This window comes from Molothrus ater, chromosome 29 (assembly GCF_012460135.2).
Source record: "Molothrus ater isolate BHLD 08-10-18 breed brown headed cowbird chromosome 29, BPBGC_Mater_1.1, whole genome shotgun sequence".
NCBI lineage: Eukaryota > Metazoa > Chordata > Aves > Passeriformes > Icteridae > Molothrus > Molothrus ater.
Genome location: NC_050506.2, coordinates 2,116,117 through 2,138,333, shown reverse-complemented (window position 1 = coordinate 2,138,333; position 22,217 = coordinate 2,116,117). Strand labels below are relative to the sequence as shown.

The 22,217-nt window shown below is 52.4% G+C and overlaps 1 protein-coding gene across 1 annotated transcript; it reads right to left on the bottom strand.

Annotated features, from left to right (window-relative positions):
• Positions 1 to 3,392: 3,392 nt before the first annotated feature.
• Positions 3,393 to 21,468, bottom strand: IQGAP3 (IQ motif containing GTPase activating protein 3). Its single transcript, XM_036398033.1, has 37 exons — positions 21,389 to 21,468; positions 20,705 to 20,861; positions 19,997 to 20,074; positions 19,790 to 19,866; positions 19,600 to 19,667; positions 19,221 to 19,334; positions 18,188 to 18,382; positions 17,856 to 17,918; positions 17,463 to 17,626; positions 17,060 to 17,147; positions 16,776 to 16,939; positions 16,071 to 16,231; positions 15,727 to 15,851; positions 15,388 to 15,551; positions 14,583 to 14,673; positions 14,336 to 14,503; positions 14,076 to 14,218; positions 13,444 to 13,614; positions 13,051 to 13,134; positions 12,491 to 12,562; positions 11,845 to 11,914; positions 11,320 to 11,528; positions 10,089 to 10,241; positions 9,426 to 9,589; positions 8,661 to 8,885; positions 8,436 to 8,576; positions 7,888 to 7,972; positions 7,381 to 7,613; positions 7,169 to 7,301; positions 6,785 to 6,887; positions 6,498 to 6,639; positions 6,274 to 6,361; positions 5,439 to 5,654; positions 5,162 to 5,328; positions 4,905 to 5,006; positions 4,438 to 4,546; positions 3,393 to 3,506 (listed from the first exon to the last, which is right to left on the bottom strand). The coding sequence occupies exons 1-37, from the start codon at positions 21,451 to 21,453 to the stop codon at positions 3,393 to 3,395; spliced, it is 4,866 nt and encodes a 1,621-aa protein (XP_036253926.1). The 5' UTR covers positions 21,454 to 21,468.
• Between the last annotated feature and the right edge of the window lie 749 nt (positions 21,469 to 22,217).

The window sequence follows — 22,217 nt, the reverse complement described above, 5'->3', positions numbered from 1 at the left end:
GGAAATTTCCTCTCCCTCTCGCACATCTCCACACATGCACCCACTCACACACAGGGGTTTCTTAGCCCTCCCTCTGTCACAGGCATCTATCATGGAAAATCCTTTCCTTGGGATTTTTCCTCCTGAGAAGCTGAGAGGCCTCAGGAACAAAATGTAACCAATGGTTATCTGCTGCTGTGGGATGCAACAGGTGGATCTGGGATTGGGCTCATGTGGTTGTTTCTAATTAATGGCCAATCACAGCCCAGCTGGCTTGGACTCTCTGTCCAAGCCACAAACCTTTATTATCATTCTTTCCTATTCTATTCTTAACTAGATTTCTGATGAAATCCTTTCTTCTATTATTTTAGTATATTTTTAATATAATATATATGATAAAATAATAAATCAAGCCTTCTGAAACATGGAGTCAGATCCTCGTCTCCTCCCTCATCCTCAGACCCCTGTGAACACGGTCCCACTCCCTCATTCCTTTTGTTTTTTTAACTTTATTTTTTTCCCCCAAAGTCCACCCATCTGGCAGCTCCTTTGTGCTCCTGGAGGCAATTCTGGCAGTGAGTGAGGAGGGAGAGGGAGCAAGGCTTGAGTTGCTGAGGGATCTGGGGAGGTGGCACCTTCAGCACAGCCCTGGGGATGCTGCACCAGAGTTGGGTGTGCAGGGGGATTGGTGCAAGCACAGGGATGCCCTTTGGGGGCATTAATGCAAGCACAGCCATGCCCTTTGCCCTGCAGGGAGTGCTGGTGGTGCCTGGGTGCTGGATAGGATGTGCTGGGGCTGGGCAAGGTGAAACAAAACCTCCCTGTGCCCACAGAGTGACAGAACACGGGGAATGGCTTCCCACTGCCAGAGGGCAGGGTTGGATGGGATATTGGGAGGAAATTCTTCCCTGTGAGGGTGGGGAGGCCCTGGCACAGGTGCCCAGAGCAGCTGTGGCATCCTTGGCAGTGCCCAAGGCCAGGTTGGATGGGGTTTGCAGCACCCTGGGATGGTGGGAGGTGTCCGTGCCCTGGGCAGGGGTGGGACTGGATGGGCTTTAAGGTCCCTTTGAACCAAACCATTGCGGGATTCTCTGGGATGAAATACAAACCCCAGAGGGAGCCAAATTCTCTCCTTTTCTCCCCTTCCCTAATAACAGCCCTCAGATGGTGCCAGCTTGGGGCGGGAGCTGCTTTTCCTCGAGCTCCCTTTGTGTGCACCAGCCCAGGGCTCAGCAGAGGCTGTGCTGGAGCTCCTGCACCTCCAACCCTCAGCCCTGGGACGTGCTGGGATTGCCCTGGGGGATCCATCCTTGGAGCTGGAGCCACCCCGAGCCTCTGCGGCCACCGAGGAGCCCTGGGCAGGGCTGTGCTCACCCGGCACCGAGCGCTTCTCCCCAGCTTGCAATGACACCTAGTGGAGCTCAGCCAGCCAGGCTTCCTCCAGCACTCCCAGGGATTCATTTTCCCCTCCCAGCTCCTCTCCAAAGCGTGTGGGCAGCAGGCAAGAGGTGGCACCCTGATTCTGAGTCATGGCTGGCCACAGCACGACTTCCCAGGAGGCAAAAACAAAACATAAATCACGTTTTCCACAGCAACCCCGAGTCCCCTGCAGCCCCTGCTGCAACTGTGCTTAGTGAATAGCTGGGACTGGTGTCATTAGGTGGAGTTCTTTACCTCAGGCTTCTCCTCCATCCCCAAAGCACCCCAAAAAAAGGGGTTTCAGCTTGCCAAATGCTGCTGGTGCAGAGCCAGTGGCTGCTTGGCTGCAGCAAAGCACAGCCAGAGACATGCTGGATCCTCCTCTAAAGGCAAGCAGGGAAAAAAAATAAACAAATATGGTGAGCAGAAGATAAAAACCCACGTGGTAATGGGTATTGTGCAGCAGCAACTTCCCCAGGATCCTGTCCCTGCAGATGGTGCAGCATCCAACAGGTTAATGGCAGCCTGGTCCTATTTTAAACACAGAAAAGTGCTGCAACTTGATCCCACTTCATTCCTGTAGAGATATAATCATAGTCTTTAGGAGATGTAATCATAGTATTTATTTAAGAATTAAGTGTGTCTGAAAGTGGCCTAAATTCCCTGTGCAGGAGCTGAGCTGGTGCCTCAGCACCTGACTCTGCACTGCTGAGAGGAGCTGCTCCCTGGCCAGCAGCTGAGGGGGCTGTAGGAAATGTCAGCAGCCTCAAACAGCCTGGGAAACAAAGGGAAATGATCATCCAGAAAAATTCTGCATTTGCTGATATGTCTTTATTTTAATTTCTGATCCGTCTTTATTTTAATTTCTGATGCGTCTTTATTTACATCTTTACAAGCAGAGGCAGCACAGCAGCAATCCAGCATGGATGGGGATAGAATAAGCACAGTTTGAGGCATTTCTATGAGAGGAGGGAAAGAAAAAAACACATAAAAACCTCACAAACAAACATCACTTTCCAAAGACAAGACAGAGCTTGGATGCCAATAGATCAGGGACCCTGAGCTGCCTCAAGGTCCCATGGAAGTTACTGAGCAGGGAGGGAGACCCACAGCATTTTATAAACCAACACTTCCCATGTGTAAACCTCTGCATAAAATTAAAATTTTTCTATTGCACCTCAATGTACTCACAGGTGTCTTCACAAGCAGTTATTGCCTCTCTGTTCTGGCCTCTCACTACCCCTCCATCTAAAGACTGATTCTGACATTTCCCAAGCCTTAGTGTGAGGAAGAAATATATTTATGTAAGAAATATATATATATATATATATATATATATATATCCATATCTATATACATATAGATATGGATATATATATAAAAATACATATATTCATATTTCAATATATCAATATATATATTTATATATATTGATATATCTATATATATAGATATATATATTTATATATATATTGATATATATCAATATATATTTTTATATATTGATATATTTCAATATATCAATATATATATTTATATATATATCAATATATAGATATATATCTATATAGATATATAGAGAGATATAAAGAGAGATAGATAGATAGATAGGTAGATAGATAGATAGATAAATTAGATAAATAGATAAATAAGATACCTTTATTATATCAGTAAAAGCTGTGTAGTGTCCAGAAATACAGAGTGGGCAGCTGGCTGTTGGCAACACAGGAACTAAACAGCCAAAACACCCAGATAAAATAGGTTTTAAAAGCAACACATGCTGCAAAAGCTTTGGCAGCTGCATCCTCCTGCAGGGAGGTTGGGCACTGGTTTAGTACCAAGCTCAGGGTGCCCAGGGCTGGGGCTGGGCCTGGGTTCCCCAGTCAGGAAAGCTCCGTGGCCAGCAGCAGCTCCCCTGCCCTGGCACCACCAGCCCTGATGGCTCTGGCAGGTTCTTATTGCTCCCCTTCCCTCTGGCCCCACCCCTGACCCTGTCACTTCTTGAAGAACTTCTTGTTGAGGAGGAAGATGAGCAGGTTGACGTTGACCTTGGCCTTATGGAACATCTTCATGACTGCTACGCCCTCGTACTGCAGCTGCAGCAGGTCCTGTGGGAAAGGGGACTCTCACTGCCACTGTGCCCAGCCAGGGAAGCCCTGCTGGGTGCCCAGGCCGAGCACAGGGATCTGGGTTTGGGTCAGAACCCAGGACACCCCTCTGGCTGCCCTGGAGGGCTCCAGCCCCTGCCAGGGGGCTCAGAGACCCTGGCACAGAGTCACAAACACCTTTGCCTTTGATTTGAACCCATGGAGAAAATGACCAACTTTATGTGAAGGCACGAGAGTTTAAGGAGAATGACAGTTAGTTTGTTATGGGGTGAAAAAGTAAAACTTTGGGGTTTTTAGAATGGGGGTTCAGAAGCCAAGATGGAGGGATTTGGGCGTGCCTTGTCCTTCTTCTTTCTTCTTCTTGGCCTCCATCTTTTGGGTGATGGTGGCACTTTTGGATTGGTTTAGAGTAGAAACACATAGTGTCTAACATAGGTGATAGGTATTGGGAAATTATTGTGAATTATTAGGAAATTATTGTGAGCCAACCACAGCTTCATAGCAATTGTAGTAGAATCCACCCCACTCGCCAGCTTTGAAAGCTGATCCTCCCTAATATCATCCTGAGCATTCAGAAGCTATGAACCAGCATTAGCCCTTTAAGCTAAAGAAGGAAGGCTCCCCCCCTCCTTAAGGGTATGCCCCAACTAAACCCTAGCCCCTGATTTTTTATCATGTACACGTAGTTTTAAGTATAAAAAGATAACATCACCTCTGGGGCAGTCAGTGTGCCATGGACTGACTTGCTGGACAGACCTCAGCAGGTCAGAAAAAGAATGTTACATATAACAGAGAATAAACAACCTTGAAAACCACAGCCAAAGAATCCTGACTCCTTCTTCAACCTCAGGGCTGGGAAAAAGAGATTTTCTGACACCTTGGGGTCATCTCAAGCACAAACACTCTGAGAGCTGCAGGACAGGCTCCCCACCTGGTAGTGCAGCTGGAAGTCCTCCATGTCAATGCCCATGAATTTGGCTTTCACCTGGAACCTCCCTGATTCCTCACAGGGGATGATGTCAAAAACCACGTTCTTGAGCCTGAGGAAGACAGAGCCACTCACTACCAAAAGTTTTAACACAGCCAGGGAGCAGCTGACCCACCCAGGGCACCCCCTCAGCACAGCAGCCAGACCCACAGCCCAAACCCCACTGCAAATCCCAACTTTCCTGCATTGTCCTACACAAAACAACTTTCCCCACATGGCAGGACAACAGTGGCCCACACGCATCCTCCTCTTCTGTTATTTTCCTCTACCTGCCCAAGTTTTCATAGAATCATGGAATATCCTGGATCAGAAGGGACCCACAAGGATCTCTGAGGGCATCGAGTCCAGCTGCTGGCCTTGCACTGAATAACCCCAAGCAGGAGCTCCTCCCCTGGAGCAGGGTCACTCACTGGCTGGGTGGCAGGTCCTGGATCTCCAGCAGCACCCCCTTCTCCCACAGCTGGGCTGCTGTGTAGTGCAGACATGGCAGCTTCTTGCTCTTCCCACTGCCCCTGGAAGAGAAGGGACCACATGGTGAGAGCTCATCTCTGGCCACCTGTGACCTCTTGGATTCCCAGCACCTCCAGGACTCACAACAACCAGAGAGCAATGAGAACAAGTAACGGGTTTTTTTAAAAAATTACTGATTTTTGGTAAGGAACCGCACTTGTTGCTGGCTGCCAAGTTGTCAAGGCAGGTTTTGATGTACTGATTGTAATAATCAATTTGCTCCTCATAAAACTGAGTCTTGGCATCGAGGCCCTCCAGGGTCTGCCTCAGCTTCAGGAGCTCCCTGCGGCGCTGCTGCCGGTGCCGCCGCTGGTTCCGGATGTCCTGGAGGAAACAGCAGCGCCAGAAAACCAACGTTTGTCATCAGGAGCTTTACCAGAGCAGGACCTCTGGGGGTTTAGGGGTGATTCCCAACTCAACACCCCCCAACTCACCTTGGCCAGCTCATCAATGAGCTCCTGGTAGTGGTTGGCAGAGCGCACCAGCCCCAGGCTCTCCAAGCGCCGCAGGTTGCGGGTGACCTTGCGCTTCTTCTCCTCCATGGAGAGCTGGCTGTTGGCAGCCAGGGAGGGGTGGTGCTTCAGCTGCTGGGCAGAGGGCTGGGCATCCCACAGAGCTCGCTGGCACACGAGGTGCTCATGGGCAGCTTCCTAGGGATGAGAAGGGGTCAGCCTGGAGCACAGCTGGAATGGGATACAGAGACGGAACAACCGAACTCTGCGGGATTCACATTCTGTGAACCTGAGAGAAGCAGAGAAAAGAATGATCAAAACAATGCTGATCTCATTTGCTGCACCTGTGCTGTGCCAAAGTGGAATGCAATATGCAGATTGTTTACCCAAAGTGGTGGTGTTTTGTTTCCTTGACCAACCTCTGCAAACTGTGTCCCGACGGTCGGTCAGCAGACAGACACAACATTTTGTGCAGTTGAGTGCTTGTGCAGTTTCAGCTCAGATGTATTGCAATACAGGATAGAATAATACAGTATAATAAAGTGATTAATTAGCCTTCTGATATCATGGAGTCAGATTAATCATTTCTCCCTGCCACAGGGGTCGCCTTGAATTTACTATAGAACTCCTTCACCCACACTTTGATGTGGCCCAGAACAGGTAATTTTTCTGTACACCAGAGTCCGGGCACTGCTGGATCACAAGATCAGTGGCCAAACCTCTGAGAGGAGCAGGGCAGCTTTTTGCTGAGAACTTTTTCACCCTTTGCCCACCAAGTTTTTCAGTTCATCCCTAGCAGCAGCCTCACACATCCCACCTCATGCTCTGAGGCTGGTGTCCACAGGATGTCTGGGAGGGAATCTCCTGCTTGGCACTGGATCAAATCCACCAGCATCTGCTTGGTGCTAGAGACCAGAGGGAGATGTCAGGCATCCGCTCCACACCATCACACTCCACACAATATTCAGTTGCCTCCCAAGGGTTTCTTGCCCTCCTTGAGCATCCCAGCCCCCTCCTGATGCCCACAGAGCCCAGACTCACCTCAGCAGCAGGCTCCTCGTGTCACTCTCCTCGCTGCTGGCCACTGGCACCAGCTTGTTGGTGAGGGTGAGGGAGATCTCTGTTCTGCTGAGCTGGGAGAGCTGCTCAGCACTGCTGTCTCCCAGGCTGGCAACACTCTCCCCTGTGAGGGCACAGAGAGCCCTGCTAGCTCTGTTGGGCTCCAGAGGGCTGGCTTTCCATGCCCAAAGCAATCCAGCTCAAGTTCTGTGCAAGGAAAGTGTATCCACGTCCACCCTCCTCCCTTCTGGTCCCAGAACCCAACCTACCAAGCAGGGACTGGACTGTAGGAAGCTCATCAAGATCCTCCAGGAGCTCGTGCAGGGGGTCACTGGGGTGTGATGTGATGGAGTCCCGGTGCTCAAGCAGGAGCTGGACAGTGCAAGGGATGAATCAGTGGCAAGGGGGATGCAAATGGAGAGTGAGGGAGGGTCACCCTTCACACCCAAGAGGGAGTGGAGAAGATCTGAGGTTTGCAGAAGGACAAACCTGCAGAATTTAGGTTATTTCCTTGCTTAGAAGAGAAAATAAGGGGTCAGGAAGAGGGAAGCTGTGCCAGGGGTGGAATACAGAAGAATGGGAAGAAACTCAGCAGAAAGCCCAGGGGGTGGGAGCAGAGGAAACAGAGCTTGCCATGAGCTTTATGCCCCGACCTTGTGCGTGTTGATGAGCTCCCCCACGGTGATGTAGATGACTGGTTTGGCCACTGCCACCATCTCTGAGTATTCATCCATGTCAAACCTCTCCTCAGGCTCAGGGACACAGCAGGCAGCAGAGATGAACCTCCTGCAGGGAGGGACCCCTTGGCTCAGCCCCAAACCCCTGCCACGGGCTCCAAGCCACCCTCCCAGCCCACCACCATCACCTGAACTTGCTGTGGGTGTGCTCCAGGTAGCGGTTGAGCCCGCAGAGGTGGGCACTGTCCCCCTGGAAGGCCTTGTGGGCGGCGGCGTGCTGCAGCACCTTGGCGATGGAGCCCAGGCTGCGGCGCTGCTCGGGGCGCAGGGCCACCCCGGCTGACATGGCCACGATGTCAAAGCCATCAGGGGCCACCACTGCTGGGTTCATGAAGCGGTAGTAGAGCAGGTTCCCCACGATCTAGGGCGTGAGACAGGCTGGGGAGCAATTGGGTTAGGGCCCGAGGAGGTGACACCTCAGCAGGGAAGGATGTCTCATCCTTGCTCTGCATGGTAGGACCCTCCTGGAATAGATGGCAGTGCAGGGGAAAAGCCCACCCTTGGCATTTCCTTAGGGGCTCAAGGAAAATGTTGACTTGGAGGTGTTTTTAAGTTAAGAGGACCTTTTGTGGCCCTTCAAGTACAGACACAGCTGAACCCCACCAAACCATGCAGGAGCCCCAGCCCCACAGTACCTTATCAACCTCCTCTGCTGGGGCCTTGGGGAATTTCTCAACCAAGGACATCCTCAGGATTTTGGCCATGTAGCGCATCCCATAGCTGAGGAGAGGTGGGGAGAGGACCATCAGCATGTGAGTCCACCCTGATGACCCAGTCCTACAACCCATCATCCAAGGAGCAGCAAACCCCCAGCCCTGGGGTGATGGAGAAGCCCACAGGCAGGATTGGCAGCTACAGCATCCCTCAGCTCCTTCCCCCCTCCCTGCTGCCAACCCAGGCATCTCTGGAGGAGGCCTTCATCCTCTGAGATGACCACAAAGCTGGCATGCATCTCAATGTCAGCAGTAAACTGCCCAGAAACAGAGCAGAAAAACCAGCCAACCCATGAGGTGCTGCTGATATTTGGGGTTCCCCTTGCTGACAGTGCAGTAACTCAGTCCTGCAGCAGCAAAGGGGCCAGGAAGCCCCCCCATAATCCAACCTCCTTTCTAAGGCCTTGCTGGAGACACCTGAGAGCCCAGAGCACTCCTGGGGTGTGCACAGAAACCATGGGGACACTCACGGGATCTTGTCCACAGAAGAGGTGATGGCAGAGACAAACTTGTCTGTTACTGCCAGGAGATTGCGGATGGAAATGTCCAGCCTCCTTTGGACCTCGGGGTGGCTGAGAGCCTGCTCAGGGCTCACCTCGTAGGGCAGCTTGCTGTGAAAGGAGCACAGGACCCCATCACCATCTCAATGCCCAGCACCCTGTGGCCGAGCCAAGCCTCCTTCCCCAGGCTCTGACCTTCTGTGCCCACTCTGTGACTCAGTCTGGTTGATCCAGGCCTTGTAGATGTCCACGGGGTCTGTGTTGATGCTGAGGGTCCTGTCCTGCAGCACCTCCTGCACGGGGCCAGCCAGGATTTGCCTCAGGGCGCTCTGCCCAGGCATGTTGCGGTAGAAGCCGACCAGGAGCCGGATCACTGTGGCATTGCCCGTCAGGATGTCATGAACGTGGTCCACCTTGGACCTGGGGACAGAGATGGGGCAGATGGGATCAGGGCATGGAGCAGTGTTTGTGTGTGCTCCAAGCAGGAGGCAGCAGAGAGGACAGCATCCAAGCTGATGCAGTTCAGCCTTTCCCAGAGCAGGACACCCACCTGATCTCCTGCCTTTCCCTGGCCAGGACACACACACCTGATCTCCCCCTGCCGTTCCCTGGGCAGGACACCCACCTGATCCCCTCCTGCCTTTCCCTGTTCCCAGAGCAGGACACACACACCTGATCTCCTCCTGCCTTTCTCAGAGCAGGACACACACCTGATCTCCCCCTGCCTTTCCCTGTTCCCTGGGCAGGACACACACACCTGATCTCCTCCTGCCTTTCTCAGAGCAGGACACCCACCTGATCTCCTGCCTTTCCCTGTTCCCTGGGCAGGACACACACCTGATCTCCTCCTGCCTTTCTCAGAGCAGGACACCCATCTGATCTCCCCCTGCCTTTCCCTGTTCCCTGGGCAGGACACACACACCTGATCTCCTCCTGCCTTTCCCTGGGCAGGACACCCACCTGATCTCCTCCTGCAGTGCCACTTTGAAGAGCTGCAGCAGCAGATAAGCCTCCCGTGGGCTGGAAGCGTAGTTGTAAAGAGTAAAGATCACCGACTCCATGAATTTGGTGGATTTGTTCTGGGGCATCTGGAAGATCAGCCTGGCCAAGTACACTGGCTGTGTCTGCAGGGAGGAGGGACACCAAGGTAGCCCAGCTGGGGTAGCGAGGGGCCAGGTCCCTGCACTGCCCCTCCAGCTGTGGGGGACACAGCAGAGCCCCCCAGTGTAGCCAGGATATTTTATGGAAAATCCTTTCCTTAGGATTTTTTTTCCTGAGAAGCTGAGAGGCCTCAGGAACAAAATGTAACCAATCTGCTGCTGTGGAATGCAACAGGTGGATCTGGGATTGGTCTCATGTGGTTGTTTCTAATTAATGGCCAATCACAGCCCAGCTGGCTCAGACAGAGAGTCTGAGCCACAAACCTTTGTTATCATTCTTTCATTTTTTTTTTCTATTCTTAGCCAGCCTTCTGATGAAATCCTCTCTTCTATTCTTTTAGTATAATTTTAGTATAATATATATCATAAAATAATAAATCAAGCCTTCTGAAACATGGAATCAGATCCTCATCTTTTCCCTCATCCTAAGACCCCTGTGAACACCACCACACCCCAGCCCCACCTGCAGCAGGTAGAAGAGGTGCTGATAGGCCTCCAGCTTCTGCCTCTTCTCCTTGCTGAGTGTCTTGAGCCCCTTCTGCTTGTCCATGGACATCATCTCTGAGAGCTGCTCCTTGTTCTTCTTGGTCAGCTTCTTGCAGTGGGACACCACCTCCTGTGGTGGGAGAGAAGCACTGGGGTCTGCCTAAGGCTCTGGAATTGTGACCAATTTCTGGGAGAGCCAGAGGCACCCTAGTGTGGAGGGATAGAGTGTAAGAGAATAGTGCAGAAGGCAATCTCACCCCTGAGTGAGAACACAGGAAATTCCTCTGGCTGCCCTGGATGGCTCAAACCCCTGCCAGGGGGCTCAGAGACCTTGGCACAGAGCCCAAGACCCCTGTGCCTTTGATCTTGACCCATGGAAAAAATTACCAACCTTATATGAAGAATTACAAGTCAAGAGAGTTTAAGTAGAATAATAGTTAGTTTATCACAGGGTGAAAAATTGATTTTTGGGGTTTTTAGAATGAGGGCTCAGGGAGCAAGATGGAGGAATCTGGGCATGTCCAGTCTTTTTTCTTCTTGGCCTCCATCTTCTGCTGTGATGGTGGCACTTTTAGATTGGTTTGATGTAGAAACTCACTGTCTAACATGGGTGATAGGTATTGGGAAGTTATTGTAAATAATGTACATGTAGTTTTTAGTATAAAAAGATAACACCAGTGTGCCTCTGTGTGACCTGCTGAACAGACCTCGGCAGGCCAGAGAAAGAATTTTATAGATAAGAACCAATAAACAACTTTGAGAACAAGAACAAAAGAATCCTGACTCCTTCTTCAACAGCTGGGCTGGGAAAAGAGACTTGTATACATCTCAGAGTTACTGTGGCCAGCAGAGATTCTGAGACCTGAGGAGTTGCAGCTGTACTAATCACCAAAGATCAGGAACAGGCCTGCCCTTAATAGGCCACAACTGTGTCAAATAAGAAGAAGAGTGCTACAAAAGAGTGGGCTAGCTGGTTGAGAAGGGAGTTGGTGTTTGTTGGTTGTGATGTGAGGAAGAAGGAGTCAGTGCTGCAAGGAGATGCCCATGAGAAATCACCAAGAAGATGTGGAGGCTTTTGCAATAGGATGACAACACCCTAGTGCTCCCCAACCCCTCCAACTGCTTAAAAAATTAAGCAGAGTCCAAGCTGTAATGCCATGGAGGGCAGGATGGCATGAGGCAGCCAAGTCCTCCCCCTCTCTCTCTACCTGCAGAGTGATCCTGTTCTTGACCAGCAGCCCAATCTTGATGTCCATGAGGTCCAGGTCGCTCTCCAGCTGCCGGCTGGCACGGATCCTCTTCACCACCTCCTCCTGCAGCCTCAGCACCTCTGACTCCTCCCAGAAGTCGTGCTGGCTCTGCTCCAGCAGGTGGATGAAGCGCCGGACGATGCCCAGGGGCGGACTCTTGGTGTGGACTGCAGCAATGCACAGTAAGGCCGTGAATAATTTCCCCCATTGCAGACCCTCAGACACCCCTTCCTCCTCTCCAAAAAGCATCTTCTTGCAGCAGCAGGGCATGGGACAGCACACAGCCACACTGTGCAAAAACCTCCAGGAAGCTTTTGGGGGCACAGGGGCAGCACCAAGGCTCTGTCACTCCTGTCCTTGCCAAGGGGCCACCAGCAGCCTGCTCATCACTGCTCCCCACTGTGCAGGGCCAGCAAGGGGAGAGGCAGAGTCCCCTTGCTAATTAGCCATCTCACTTCAGAGCAGCAGTGAGCAGGCACTTACCCAGCATCCTGTAATCCCCACGGGCCTTGTTGGCTCGCACAAAAGCCTGGATTTTAATTACAGCTTTAATCTGCCAAGACAAACAAGGGGGTGGGAGATGCTTTTCCACGGTGTCCCTAACACACGTGGGGAGTGAAGGAGTGCTGGACAAGCACATCACTGCCTGGTCCCACTGCCAGGAATGTATTAAGGCCTGGGATGAGGATCTCTACAAAACAGGAGAGATTTTGGGATTCTGCCCTTCTCAGTGGTCATTCCCCCCCCATTCACTGTATATCAGAAGCTGCAGCAACTCCAGGGGTGCAACTTCACTTCCCACAGCTGACACCCTCCCCTTTTCTCCCCTAAAAATTCCTTCCCTTTTTAATGGAAATCTTGAAGTCATTGTTGTTTTTTGATGGAACTGGAGTGGTTTTGCTCTCTTCACGCTTCACAAAACCTGAGAGTTTGGCTTCCAGACCCACCAGGTACCTATTCCTTCCCATCTGTCCCCATGCCAGGATGAATCAATTCTTCCAGCTGCACTGTGAGCACTCAGGGACAGGGATCCAACTGCTCCAGATCACCCCTCTACATCCCCACCAACACAGTCCCAGGAGCTGTTTGACACCCATCCCATCCCATCCCATCCCATCCCATCCCTTACATTCTGCCTGAAGTAGCGCAGCCTCTCCTGGTACTTCCTCTGTGCCTGCCACATCCTCACAGCTGCCTGGATCTGGGAGAGATGTTCAAACATTTGGATTCTGGAAGGACTTGCTTGGCCAAAAGGAATGGGTGGAGGGGAAAAATCATGAGGACTTCCAGGGGAGGTTTAGGTTGGAAATTAAGGAAAATTTCTGCGTGGAAAGGGTGGTCAGGCATTGGCACAGGCTGCCCAGCAATGTGGTGGGTTCAACATCCTGGGAGGGATTTAACACCCATAGGGATGTGGCACTTGGGGACATGGTTAGTGGTGGCCTTGGCAGTGCTGAGATGGACTCAGTGATCTTCAAGGGCTTTTCCAGCCTCATTGAGCCCATGGTAACAATTCTATTCTATGATTTTTTTTCTCCCCTGTCCACTCACACGCTGCCCTGGCCCAGCTGCCACAATCCCCCCTGGCTCCTCTGCACTGGGCAGGAGTAGATGCCACCCTCACAAGCTGAACAAGCAGGTGACAGTGCCCAACACGAGAACAAAGGCTGTAGAAAGAATCCTCCAAACCTTGATTGCAGCCTCTGTGTTGGATTTCAGGTAGTGTAGCCTGTCCAGGTAAGCTCTGCGCTGCCTGTACCCCCTCCAGCAAGCCTGGGCACAAGAAGACACCAGGTAGAGAGACCTGAGTGAGGCCACTGTGACTCCATTGGTTTTTCAGGGTGCACATGAAGAAAGAGAATAACAGAGCATGGGGAAAGAGGAAACCAGCACCCAAAGCAGCCACTGTGAGAGAAACAAGCCCCTCACTGCTCTCTGCAGCACCTCGGGGTCCTGGCAGTAAAAACAGAGAGCAGCAAGCGCTGGCTCCTCCCAGGGCCTGCCAGAAGGTGCTGCGAGGAGCTGCCCATGGTTTGTGTGGCTGTGCTCAGAGCAGGGACAGGCCCTGGCTGGCTGTGTCACCTGGATCCTGATGGCAGCTGGCCTCTGCTCCTGCAGGACGTGGCGCCGTGCCGCGAGCTGCCGGCGGACGAGGAACCCGCGGAGCCGCGCCTGCAGCTTCACCACCAGGGCCACCCTGGATGCCCACAGGCGCTCCCGCTCGTGGGCCAGCGTCACTCGGGTGATGACAGACTGCAAGGACACCAGGCAGCACCAGCTCAGTGCCAGCGGTGCCCACTTGTAGCCAGGATATTTTCTGAAAAGTCCTTTCCTGAGGATTTTTCGTCCTGAGAAGCTGAGAGGCCTCAGGAACAAAACGCAAACAATGGTTATCTGCTGCTGTGGAACGCAACAGGGGCATCTGGGATTGGTCTCATGTGGTTGTTTCTAATTAATGGCCAATCACAGCCCAGCTGTCTGGACTGTCTCGGTCAGTCACAAGCCTTTGTTATCATTCTTTTTCTATTCTTAGCCAGCCTTGATGAAACCCTTTCTGATGAAACCCCTCTGATGAAACCCTTTCTTCTATTCTTTTAGTATAATATATATCATAAAATAATAAATCAAGCCTTCTGAAACATAGAGTCAACATTCTCGTCTCTTCCCTCACCCTAAGACCCCTGCAAACACCATCACACCCATCCTGCCCATACCTGCATCTCCTCCTGGCTCAGGTGTGTGCTGTTGAAGCTGCCGTGGCGTGGGCACTGCCAGCTGCCCTCCAAGGTCTGCAGGTTCAGGTAGAACTCGGCCCCATCCAGCAGCCTGTGCCTGACCCAGCATGGCTTTGTGCTCCCTGCATGCCAGGATGGATGGGAGCTGCTGCAGGGTGCTGCTCCCCATGAACACCCTGGCCAGGGGGGCACCACAGGCTCCCAGGGCAGGGGAGGTTTTGCAGCCCCCAAGGTTTTACCTGCTGGTCTCTTGGTGGCCATCAGAGCCGCCAGCTGCTCCTGGTAGGTGTCAGCACAGGCGTTCACCACCCCATGCAGGGCCACATCAGGGTTGCATAGCACCCTCAGTGTCTGTGATGCCTTCCCTTCCTTGATGGCCTGGTTGATGGCAGCTATGCCCAGAGCCACTGCGGGAGCAGAGGGGCTCACATCAGCCCCTTCTTGTCCCCCAGCCTCCAGCAGCACCCACATGGGGACAGCACTCACTCCTCCTGGCTGCCACTGTGTCCTGGTTGGCCTGGCAGACCCCTTCCTGGATTTCTTCCCAGCAAAGAACAGCTCCATTGTCCTGTGTGGCCTGGGAGATGGGGGAGATGGGCTCTAGTGAGCTGGGCACCTCCTGCTTTGCTAATAATAATAACAACAACAATGACAATAATAATAAAAATAATAATATAACAATAAAAATAAAATAAAATATAATAATGTAATATAATAACTATAATAACTAATATATAAATATAATAAAACAATATATAAATATATTATAATATATAAATATAATAAGAACTATATAATAAAAGTAAATATAATAATAACAACAATAATAATAAAATAAAGCATAATAATGCAATATGATAATATAACTATAATAACTAATATATAAATATAATCATTAATAATATATAAATATATTATGATATAGAAATATATAATAATAAAGTAAATATAATAATATAACTATAATAATAAAATATAATATAATAATAAAATATAATTATGTAATATAATAATATAACTATAATAATAACCAATATATACATATAATAAGAAATAATATATAATATATAAATATAATAATAAATATATATAGTGAAAATAAATATATATAATTATATATATATATATATATATAATTATAACAATAATATAGCAATAATATAACAACAATAACAACAACAATAACCCCAAGGGGGGTTATTTATTTCACAGTCTTGTGAGCAAGGCAGGGTACCAGGGGGGATGCCACGCTGCCAGGGAGGGTCTCCACAGCTGATGCCCCCCACCCCACCTGGGCTTTCCGCCTCCGTGCCCGGGCCAGGACGCTGTGGTAGCGCGGGGCCGTGGGAAGGGCGATGTCGGGCAGGGCAGGTGCCAGCAGCAGCAGCGCCGACAGCGTCACCTCAGGGTCCTCCTGCAGTAGCGCCTCGTTCAGCAGCCGGAGCGCACGGGCTCCTGCGGGGAGGGAAGGGAGGACACGTCCTTCAACCCCTCCGATCTCCAGGCACCAAGGGAGTCACAGCCCAGGGTGGTGTGAGATTCTCCCCGTGTCTCATCGGGGCTGGAATCCCTCCCTCCCAGGATATCTGCGACCCCCCTGCATGCCCAAACTCGTGTGGGCAGGACTCACGGTCGTTTTCATCCTGCACTGATGAGTTGGTGTTGTTGATGCTGTCCTGAATGTCATTCCAGCTCAGGAACTCAGCTCCTGCTTTCCTCGACTGGACTTTCAGCTGCAGCAAGTCATCAAAGTACCTGCAGGAGAGAAACAAGGCAATGACCTGAAGCATTCCAAGCAGAGCTCAGTGCATTCCAAGGAGGGCTTGGTGCAATCTGAGCAGATCCTTCAGCGGGGAAAGGCAAGGCACAGGACAAGGAGGCTGCTGGAACAAGCCCACAAAAAGCCCAGGCCCCCTGACCAGCCCTTTTCACAAGATTTCTTCACCCCAACCCCTAACACAGAGCCCAACTCACCGCTGTGCATTTGCATCCTCAACTCCTGAGAGGCCCAGGGCAGGGCTGACCAGGCTGCTCCAGAGCCTGCTGGGGTTCCTGGCATCCAGGGCTTGGTTAACCAGTGCCACAGCCGAGAGCATCTCCACAGCCACAAACAACTCCTCCTGTGCCAACTCGCCCTGCATGGAGCAGGCAGAGACACTGAACCCCCATAACCTCCTCCTCCTCCTCCAGGCCCAGCTTCCCCAGGGGAGCAGCAGCAAAGGAAGCACCCCAGACCCAGCAAGGGACCACCCCACCCACTGTCCAGGGCACCCATGGCCCATCCCTGGGTGTCACAGGCATCTTTTATGAAAAACCCTTTCCTTAGGATTGTTCCTCTTGAGAAGCTGAGAGGCCTCAGGAACAAAATGTAAGCAATGGTTATCTGCTGCTGTGGAATGCAACAGGTGGATCTGGGATTGGGCTCATGTGGTTGTTTCTAATTAATGGCCAATCACAGCCCAGCTGGCTTGGACAGAGAGTCTGAGCCACAAGCCTTTGTTATCATTCTTTCTTTTTCTATTCTTAGCCAGCCTCCTTTCTTCTATTCTTTTAGTATAGTTTTAATGTAATATATATCATAAAATAATAAATCAAGCCTTCTGAAACATGGAGTCAGATCCTCGTCTCTTCCCTCAACCTGAGACCCCTGTGAACACTGTGACACCTGGGGTGTCTCACCCGTGGGTGCTGGCTCTGCAGCAGGGCCAGCTGCTGCTGGTACAGGGGGGCAGCAGGGGCATGCACATCAGGCAGTTGGGCTGCAGGGTCCATCAGAGCTTCCAAGGTTTTGGCTGGCACCCCTTGGCGGACAGCGGCATTGATCCGGCCGACAGCCTGCAGCACTGAGGGACAGACAGGGGCTGGCACAGGGGGGCTGTGCCCTGGCTCAGGGCCAGGCTGCCAGCATGCCCAGCAGCTCCTGGGCAGCAGAAGCTGCAATAAGAGTTCACCCAGGCACTCACTGGCTTGCTCCTTCTCGTCCCTCTGGTTTGCTGTGTGGATCCCTGCCTGCACCTCCTCCTGCTCCAGCAGCTCCAGGTAGCCCAGTTCCTGCCACAGGCACAGAGGGCTGTCAGGTCTCACAGCTCACCATGCTTGTGCTGACAGAGCAGCCGTGCTCAGACAGACCCCTGGCAGAAAGCTGGGGACTCCCCAGCCTATGGAACCCCCTCTTCCTGGGGACCATGGGCTGCCTGGCAGAAAGCTGGGGAGCCCCCAGCCTATGGGACCCCCTCTTCCTGGGGACCATGGGCTGCCTGGCAGAAAGCTGGGGACTCCCCAGCCTATGGAACCTCCTCTTCCTGGGGACCATGGCCTGCCCCCCAGCAGCAGCACCCTGCACCCCAGGCTCCTGCCAGCCCCTACCAGCGCCTTCTCCTCCCGGTCTGTGCTGAGCTGCTCCATGTAGAGCTCGAGGTTGTCACGCTGGACACAGCGCAGGGCCAGGCTGGGGTCCTGCAGTGCACAGTGCAGTGCCAGCACATCCTGTCTCTCCAGGGCATTGTCCACCTCTTCCAGGGCTCCACGCACTACAAGAGGCCAGTTCATCCCACAGCTCCAGGGAGCAAAGGTAGCTATGGCTAAAGCCTGCACACCCGTCACTTTAATTTCTCCTTGGAAATGCACACCCAGCCCTTCTTCCCACTAGGTCTGAGGCTGGCCTGAGCAGACTTCTTTCTGCTATGCCCACCACTCTCCCCATGTCCAGGGCTACCACGGTCTCACCATAAGCCCTGGAGAACCCCCAGCTTTGCTCACCATTCACTTTGTTGATGTTCCCTTGGATTTCAGCCTGGGTCAGACACCAGTCGTAGACGTCCTCTCCTTCAGGGATCACCTGTGGGCACTGGACAGGGACTCCCCAGCTTGAGCTTTCTGCCCAAGCACACCCCACTATGCACAGTAGGGTCCCCTGCAGATGCCTGGGCTCATTCCCAGCCCCAACCCCTGGGTGAGCCCCCAAGGAGGAATCATCTCCTGCTGAGATGATTCTGCTCAGCACAAGGGCTCCCATATGGTCTCTGGCCAAGGGACCCCTCCACCTCCCCATCAGCAAAGGAGCTGCTCCTCTCCCATCCACCCCAGAGCACCCCGTGCCCTCCTCACCCTGTTTCTAGCACTGCTGCCCTTCTCCAGCTTGGCCTGGTGCAGCACCTCCTGGTAGGCACCTGCCAGCTCGTGGCGCAGTCCCAGCAGCATGGCGTGGGGGTTCTGCAGGGTCTCCATGGTCTGGGCCACCACTCCTCGCTCCACCGCCTCGTTGATGGCCAGCACGGCGGCGTGGACTGCAGGGGAGGCAGGGAGGGACACAGAGGGTGAGATGGGACACAGAGGGGCAGGATGGACCATCTGCTTTATCCCTGCATGCAGTGGGACGAGACATTCCACGGGCAATGGTGGGAACCTGCCCTGTTCAGGCCTGCTGCAGTTCCCAGCACCTGGGAAGTCTCACAGCAAGCCAGGGAATCCAGAACCCCAGCTGCTGCTGCTGCTGCTGCCTAGCAATGGCTGTGCCAGCCCCTGCAGCCTTGTGCCAGGCTCAAAGACAACAACCAGGTGCCTCCCACTGCATCCCAGACCACCATCACCTCCCAGGGCACCCCCTCCCAGTTTGCTGGTCCCAAATTTGGCATTCAGTTGTCACTATCATATTTTCTGGAAAAATCCCCTTGCCCAGGATTCTTCTCCTGGGAAGCTGAGAAGCCTCAGAAAAAAAGGAAAATATTATCTAATTTGCTTCCCTTGTGTTTTGCTGCTTTGGAATGGGATTGGAGATTGTTTATCCAACAGGTGCTTGTTTTATTGGTTTCATGTGAATTGTTTTGAATTAATGACCAATTACTGCCAAGCTGTGTTGAGGCTCTGGAAGGAGTCATGAGTTTTCATTATTATCTTTTTAGCCTTCTGTAAGTATCCTTTCTGTATTCTTTAGTATAGTTTAATATAGTATTCTTTAATACAATATAGTACCATAAAATACTAAATTAGCTTTCTAAGAACACGGAGTCAGATTCATCATTCCTTCCTTCTTCTGGGAACCCCCCAAACACAAGATTTGGTAGCTGAGCCAAAATCCTGCTACAGGCTGACACCCAGCCCTGCTCCCCACCAGGCACCCATCACCTGCTGCTTCATCCACTGAGAGTTCGTTGGCCAAAATGCCTCCAATCTTGCTGAAGGCAGGCAGCTGCAGCCCATACTTCTCCAGCTCCCGCTTCATGTTGTTGATCTCCTCCTCTGGAGCAGAGCAGAGGCAGCACTGCTCAGCACCAGCCTCATAGCCCAGTACTGGAGCAGGGGCAGCCAGCAGAGCCCCCACTCCCCTGCCAGACTAAGAGGGGTGCAGAAAACCCCCACAATGGGGGTTTTGCCAAAACTGAGGCCATTTTGGCAAAACACATCCAAGGCTTTCACTCCACACATCCCCTCCTGCCACGGGACCCCAGAGCACTGGTGGCAAACCCCCCTTGGCAAGTCCCAGCCCAGGTCTCCCTGCACATACCTGTGAAGTTTACTTTCCCATACAAGTCCTGGATCGGAGGAGCCAGCCCCAGCTTGAAGAGGTAGAAGCTGAAATACAAACCCACATGGGTGACATCCCTCCTGACACTTCTGTGTCACCTGAGGCTGACAGGTGACACCACCAAAGGGCTGATGAACACATCCCATGAGAGCCAGGCCAGGGCACCCACCTGAGGGCATGGATGCAGTAGACCACCCGGGGCATGTTCTTCTTGTCATAGATGTCAGTGGTCTCTGGGTGGAAGATCTGCCACCAAGACAGGAACACATCAGGGGCAAAGACAAAGCCCCCCTGCCATACCAGCACCCCCCCAGCAGTGCCACAAGGCAAAGGGCAGTGTGCCCCTTGGCTGGGGAGAGAAGAGGGGAGGCGTTACCGAGGGAAGCCCCACGTGGCTCATGGCATCACGCCAGTAGTTGATGTTATCTGTGTGCCGAAAGTGAAGCCCAGCTGTCTGGAAGAGAGGAGCTGAGGTCAGGCTGAACACCAACTTCTCCAGGCCTGGGGTCTCCCTTGCCCCCAGAGCAACCCAGCCAAAGCAGGAGGTCAAAGACAGAGGCAATGCCTGTGATCTCCAGCTCAGGGAACCTATTGCAGCCCCCCTTACAGAGCAATCCCTCAGTGACTGCTGTCTGTCACAGACATCTTTTATGAAAAATACTTTCCTTAGGATTTTTTCCTCCTGAGAAACTGAGAGGCCTCAGGAAAAACATGTAAGCATTGATTATCTGCTGCTGTGGAATGCAACAGGTGGATCTGGGATTAGTCTCATGTGGTTGTTTCTAATTAATGGCCAATCACAGCCCAGCTGGCTCAGACAGAGAGCCCAAGCCACAAAACTTTGTTATCATTCCTTTCTTCTATTCTTTTAGTATAGTTTTAATGTAATATATATTATAAAATAATAAATCAAGCCTTCTGAAACATGGAGTCAGATCCTCATCTCTTCCCTCATCCCTGGACCCCTGTGAACTCTGTCACAGCTGTCAATGAGTCCTTCCTCACTCTGCACTCACCAGCAAGGGAAAGGGTTGGGGCTACACCCTAAGGGGTACGACACCTTCCTCTGGTGCCACAGCCTTACCTTGTACCGTGTCTGTTCAGGGTCATAGATCTTCTTCAGTGGGACAACAGCAGGGGCAAAGCAGTGGCCCAGCTTGGCCAGGAGGACCCCATTGCGCAGGGTCTCCTCCAGCTCCGTGGGTGGGGGCAGCCCCTCACCCAGACAGGCTTCCATCCAGCTGGCAGGGCAGGGACAGGGCACGTCACAAACCCCAAAGGACACCCCCCCCAGCCACATTCCAATAAATCCTCCCTGGCAGGGGAGCTCAGCCTTCAGGCCCTTGCTGCTGGGTGGTTTTTAGTTTGGGTGGAGGGTTGAGTATCCCCCCACCAAAACACACAACCCCCCCAGCCAGCTTTGAGGAGCCATAAAGGCACAGGATCCAAACAGCATTCTGCAGGATAAGCCCCAGGACAGGATTCCCTGATTCATTTCCCTGAAAATCCCATCACACCTCGCTGAGTTTCATCACCCAAAACCCACTGGGCTTGCTCAGGATCTCAGAACAGCCCTAAAATTCAACATAACCCTAAATCCTGCCTGGAAAAGGAACAACTTCCCTCAGCTGCTCCCTAAAAACTCCCCTAAGAAATCTCTGCTTTTCAAAAGCTAAGCCACTCCCCACCCCTTCCCTCTGCCCTTCCCCTTACCACCCCCTTTCCCCCCAAGATGTGAGCTCGAGGATCTCCCCAAGTGCAGCCCCACCGCTTGGCTTCCTCCAGGTGACACAGGTACTGGTAGGCAACGTTCTGCCTCCTCTGTTCGTCCATCTCATCGGCAGTCAGGCGCTCACCTGGGCACAAAGGAGGTCTCCCATCAGAGCCCCCTGCTCAGGGAGGCTTTTTGAAGCCCCCATGGCCACTGAAACTAAGATTTGTGAAAGGCAGCCAGGTTTTGGGTGCAGTAGCCTCCCACAGCCGTCGTGGGAGTGGCACCAACGTCACAGTTCGCAGCCCTTGTGGCAGTGGAAGGAAAGTTTCCAATTTCCCTTTTTCCCAAATAACGGCCATCAGAGCTGGCACCGGAGTGGGGGAGGGCACAGAGCAAGCATTCAGGGGAACACAGCTACAGGTTTGGGGTCCTTTTACACTGCTGCTGGTGCTGGAGGCACCCATGACTTCTGGGGGACACCCGGCTGCCTCCCAACAAACCATCCCTCAAAATATGTCCCCCCCAGTTTGTCCCCAAGGGCCTGGCACCTTGCCACTGCCATCCCTCTACCCACATGCAGACCTGCCTGTTCCCCCTGCACCCCTAAATCCGACTGCTGCCCCCATCCCTCTGCACAGCCGGAGTCCCTGTCCCCATGTGCACCCCACACCTGTCCCCACACTCCCTTGGGCCCCAGCCTTACCTGTCCCCTCACATTCCCCTGCACCCCAAACCTGTCTGTTCCCCCATCTCCTGTACCCCCAGCCTTACCTGTCCCCTCACATTCCCCTGCACCCCAAACCTGTCTGTTCCCCCATCTCCTGCCCCCCAGCCTTACCTGTCCCCTCACATTCCCCTTCACTCCAAACCTGTCTGTTCCCCC

What these genes read in the sequence shown, in the direction of transcription:
- IQGAP3 (XM_036398033.1), bottom strand. Translation starts at nt 21,453, where the DNA reads ATGGACGAACAGAGGAGGCAGAACGTTGCCTACCAGTACCTGTGTCAC. An exon ending in GCCACGTGGGGCTTCCCTCG is followed by an intron (nt 19,867 to 19,996) that starts GTAACGCCTCCC and finishes TCTTGGTGGCAG; the next exon opens with ATCTTCCACCCAGAGACCAC. An exon ending in GAACATCAACAAAGTGAATG is followed by an intron (nt 17,627 to 17,855) that starts GTGAGCAAAGCT and finishes GGCCTCTTGTAG; the next exon opens with TGCGTGGAGCCCTGGAAGAG.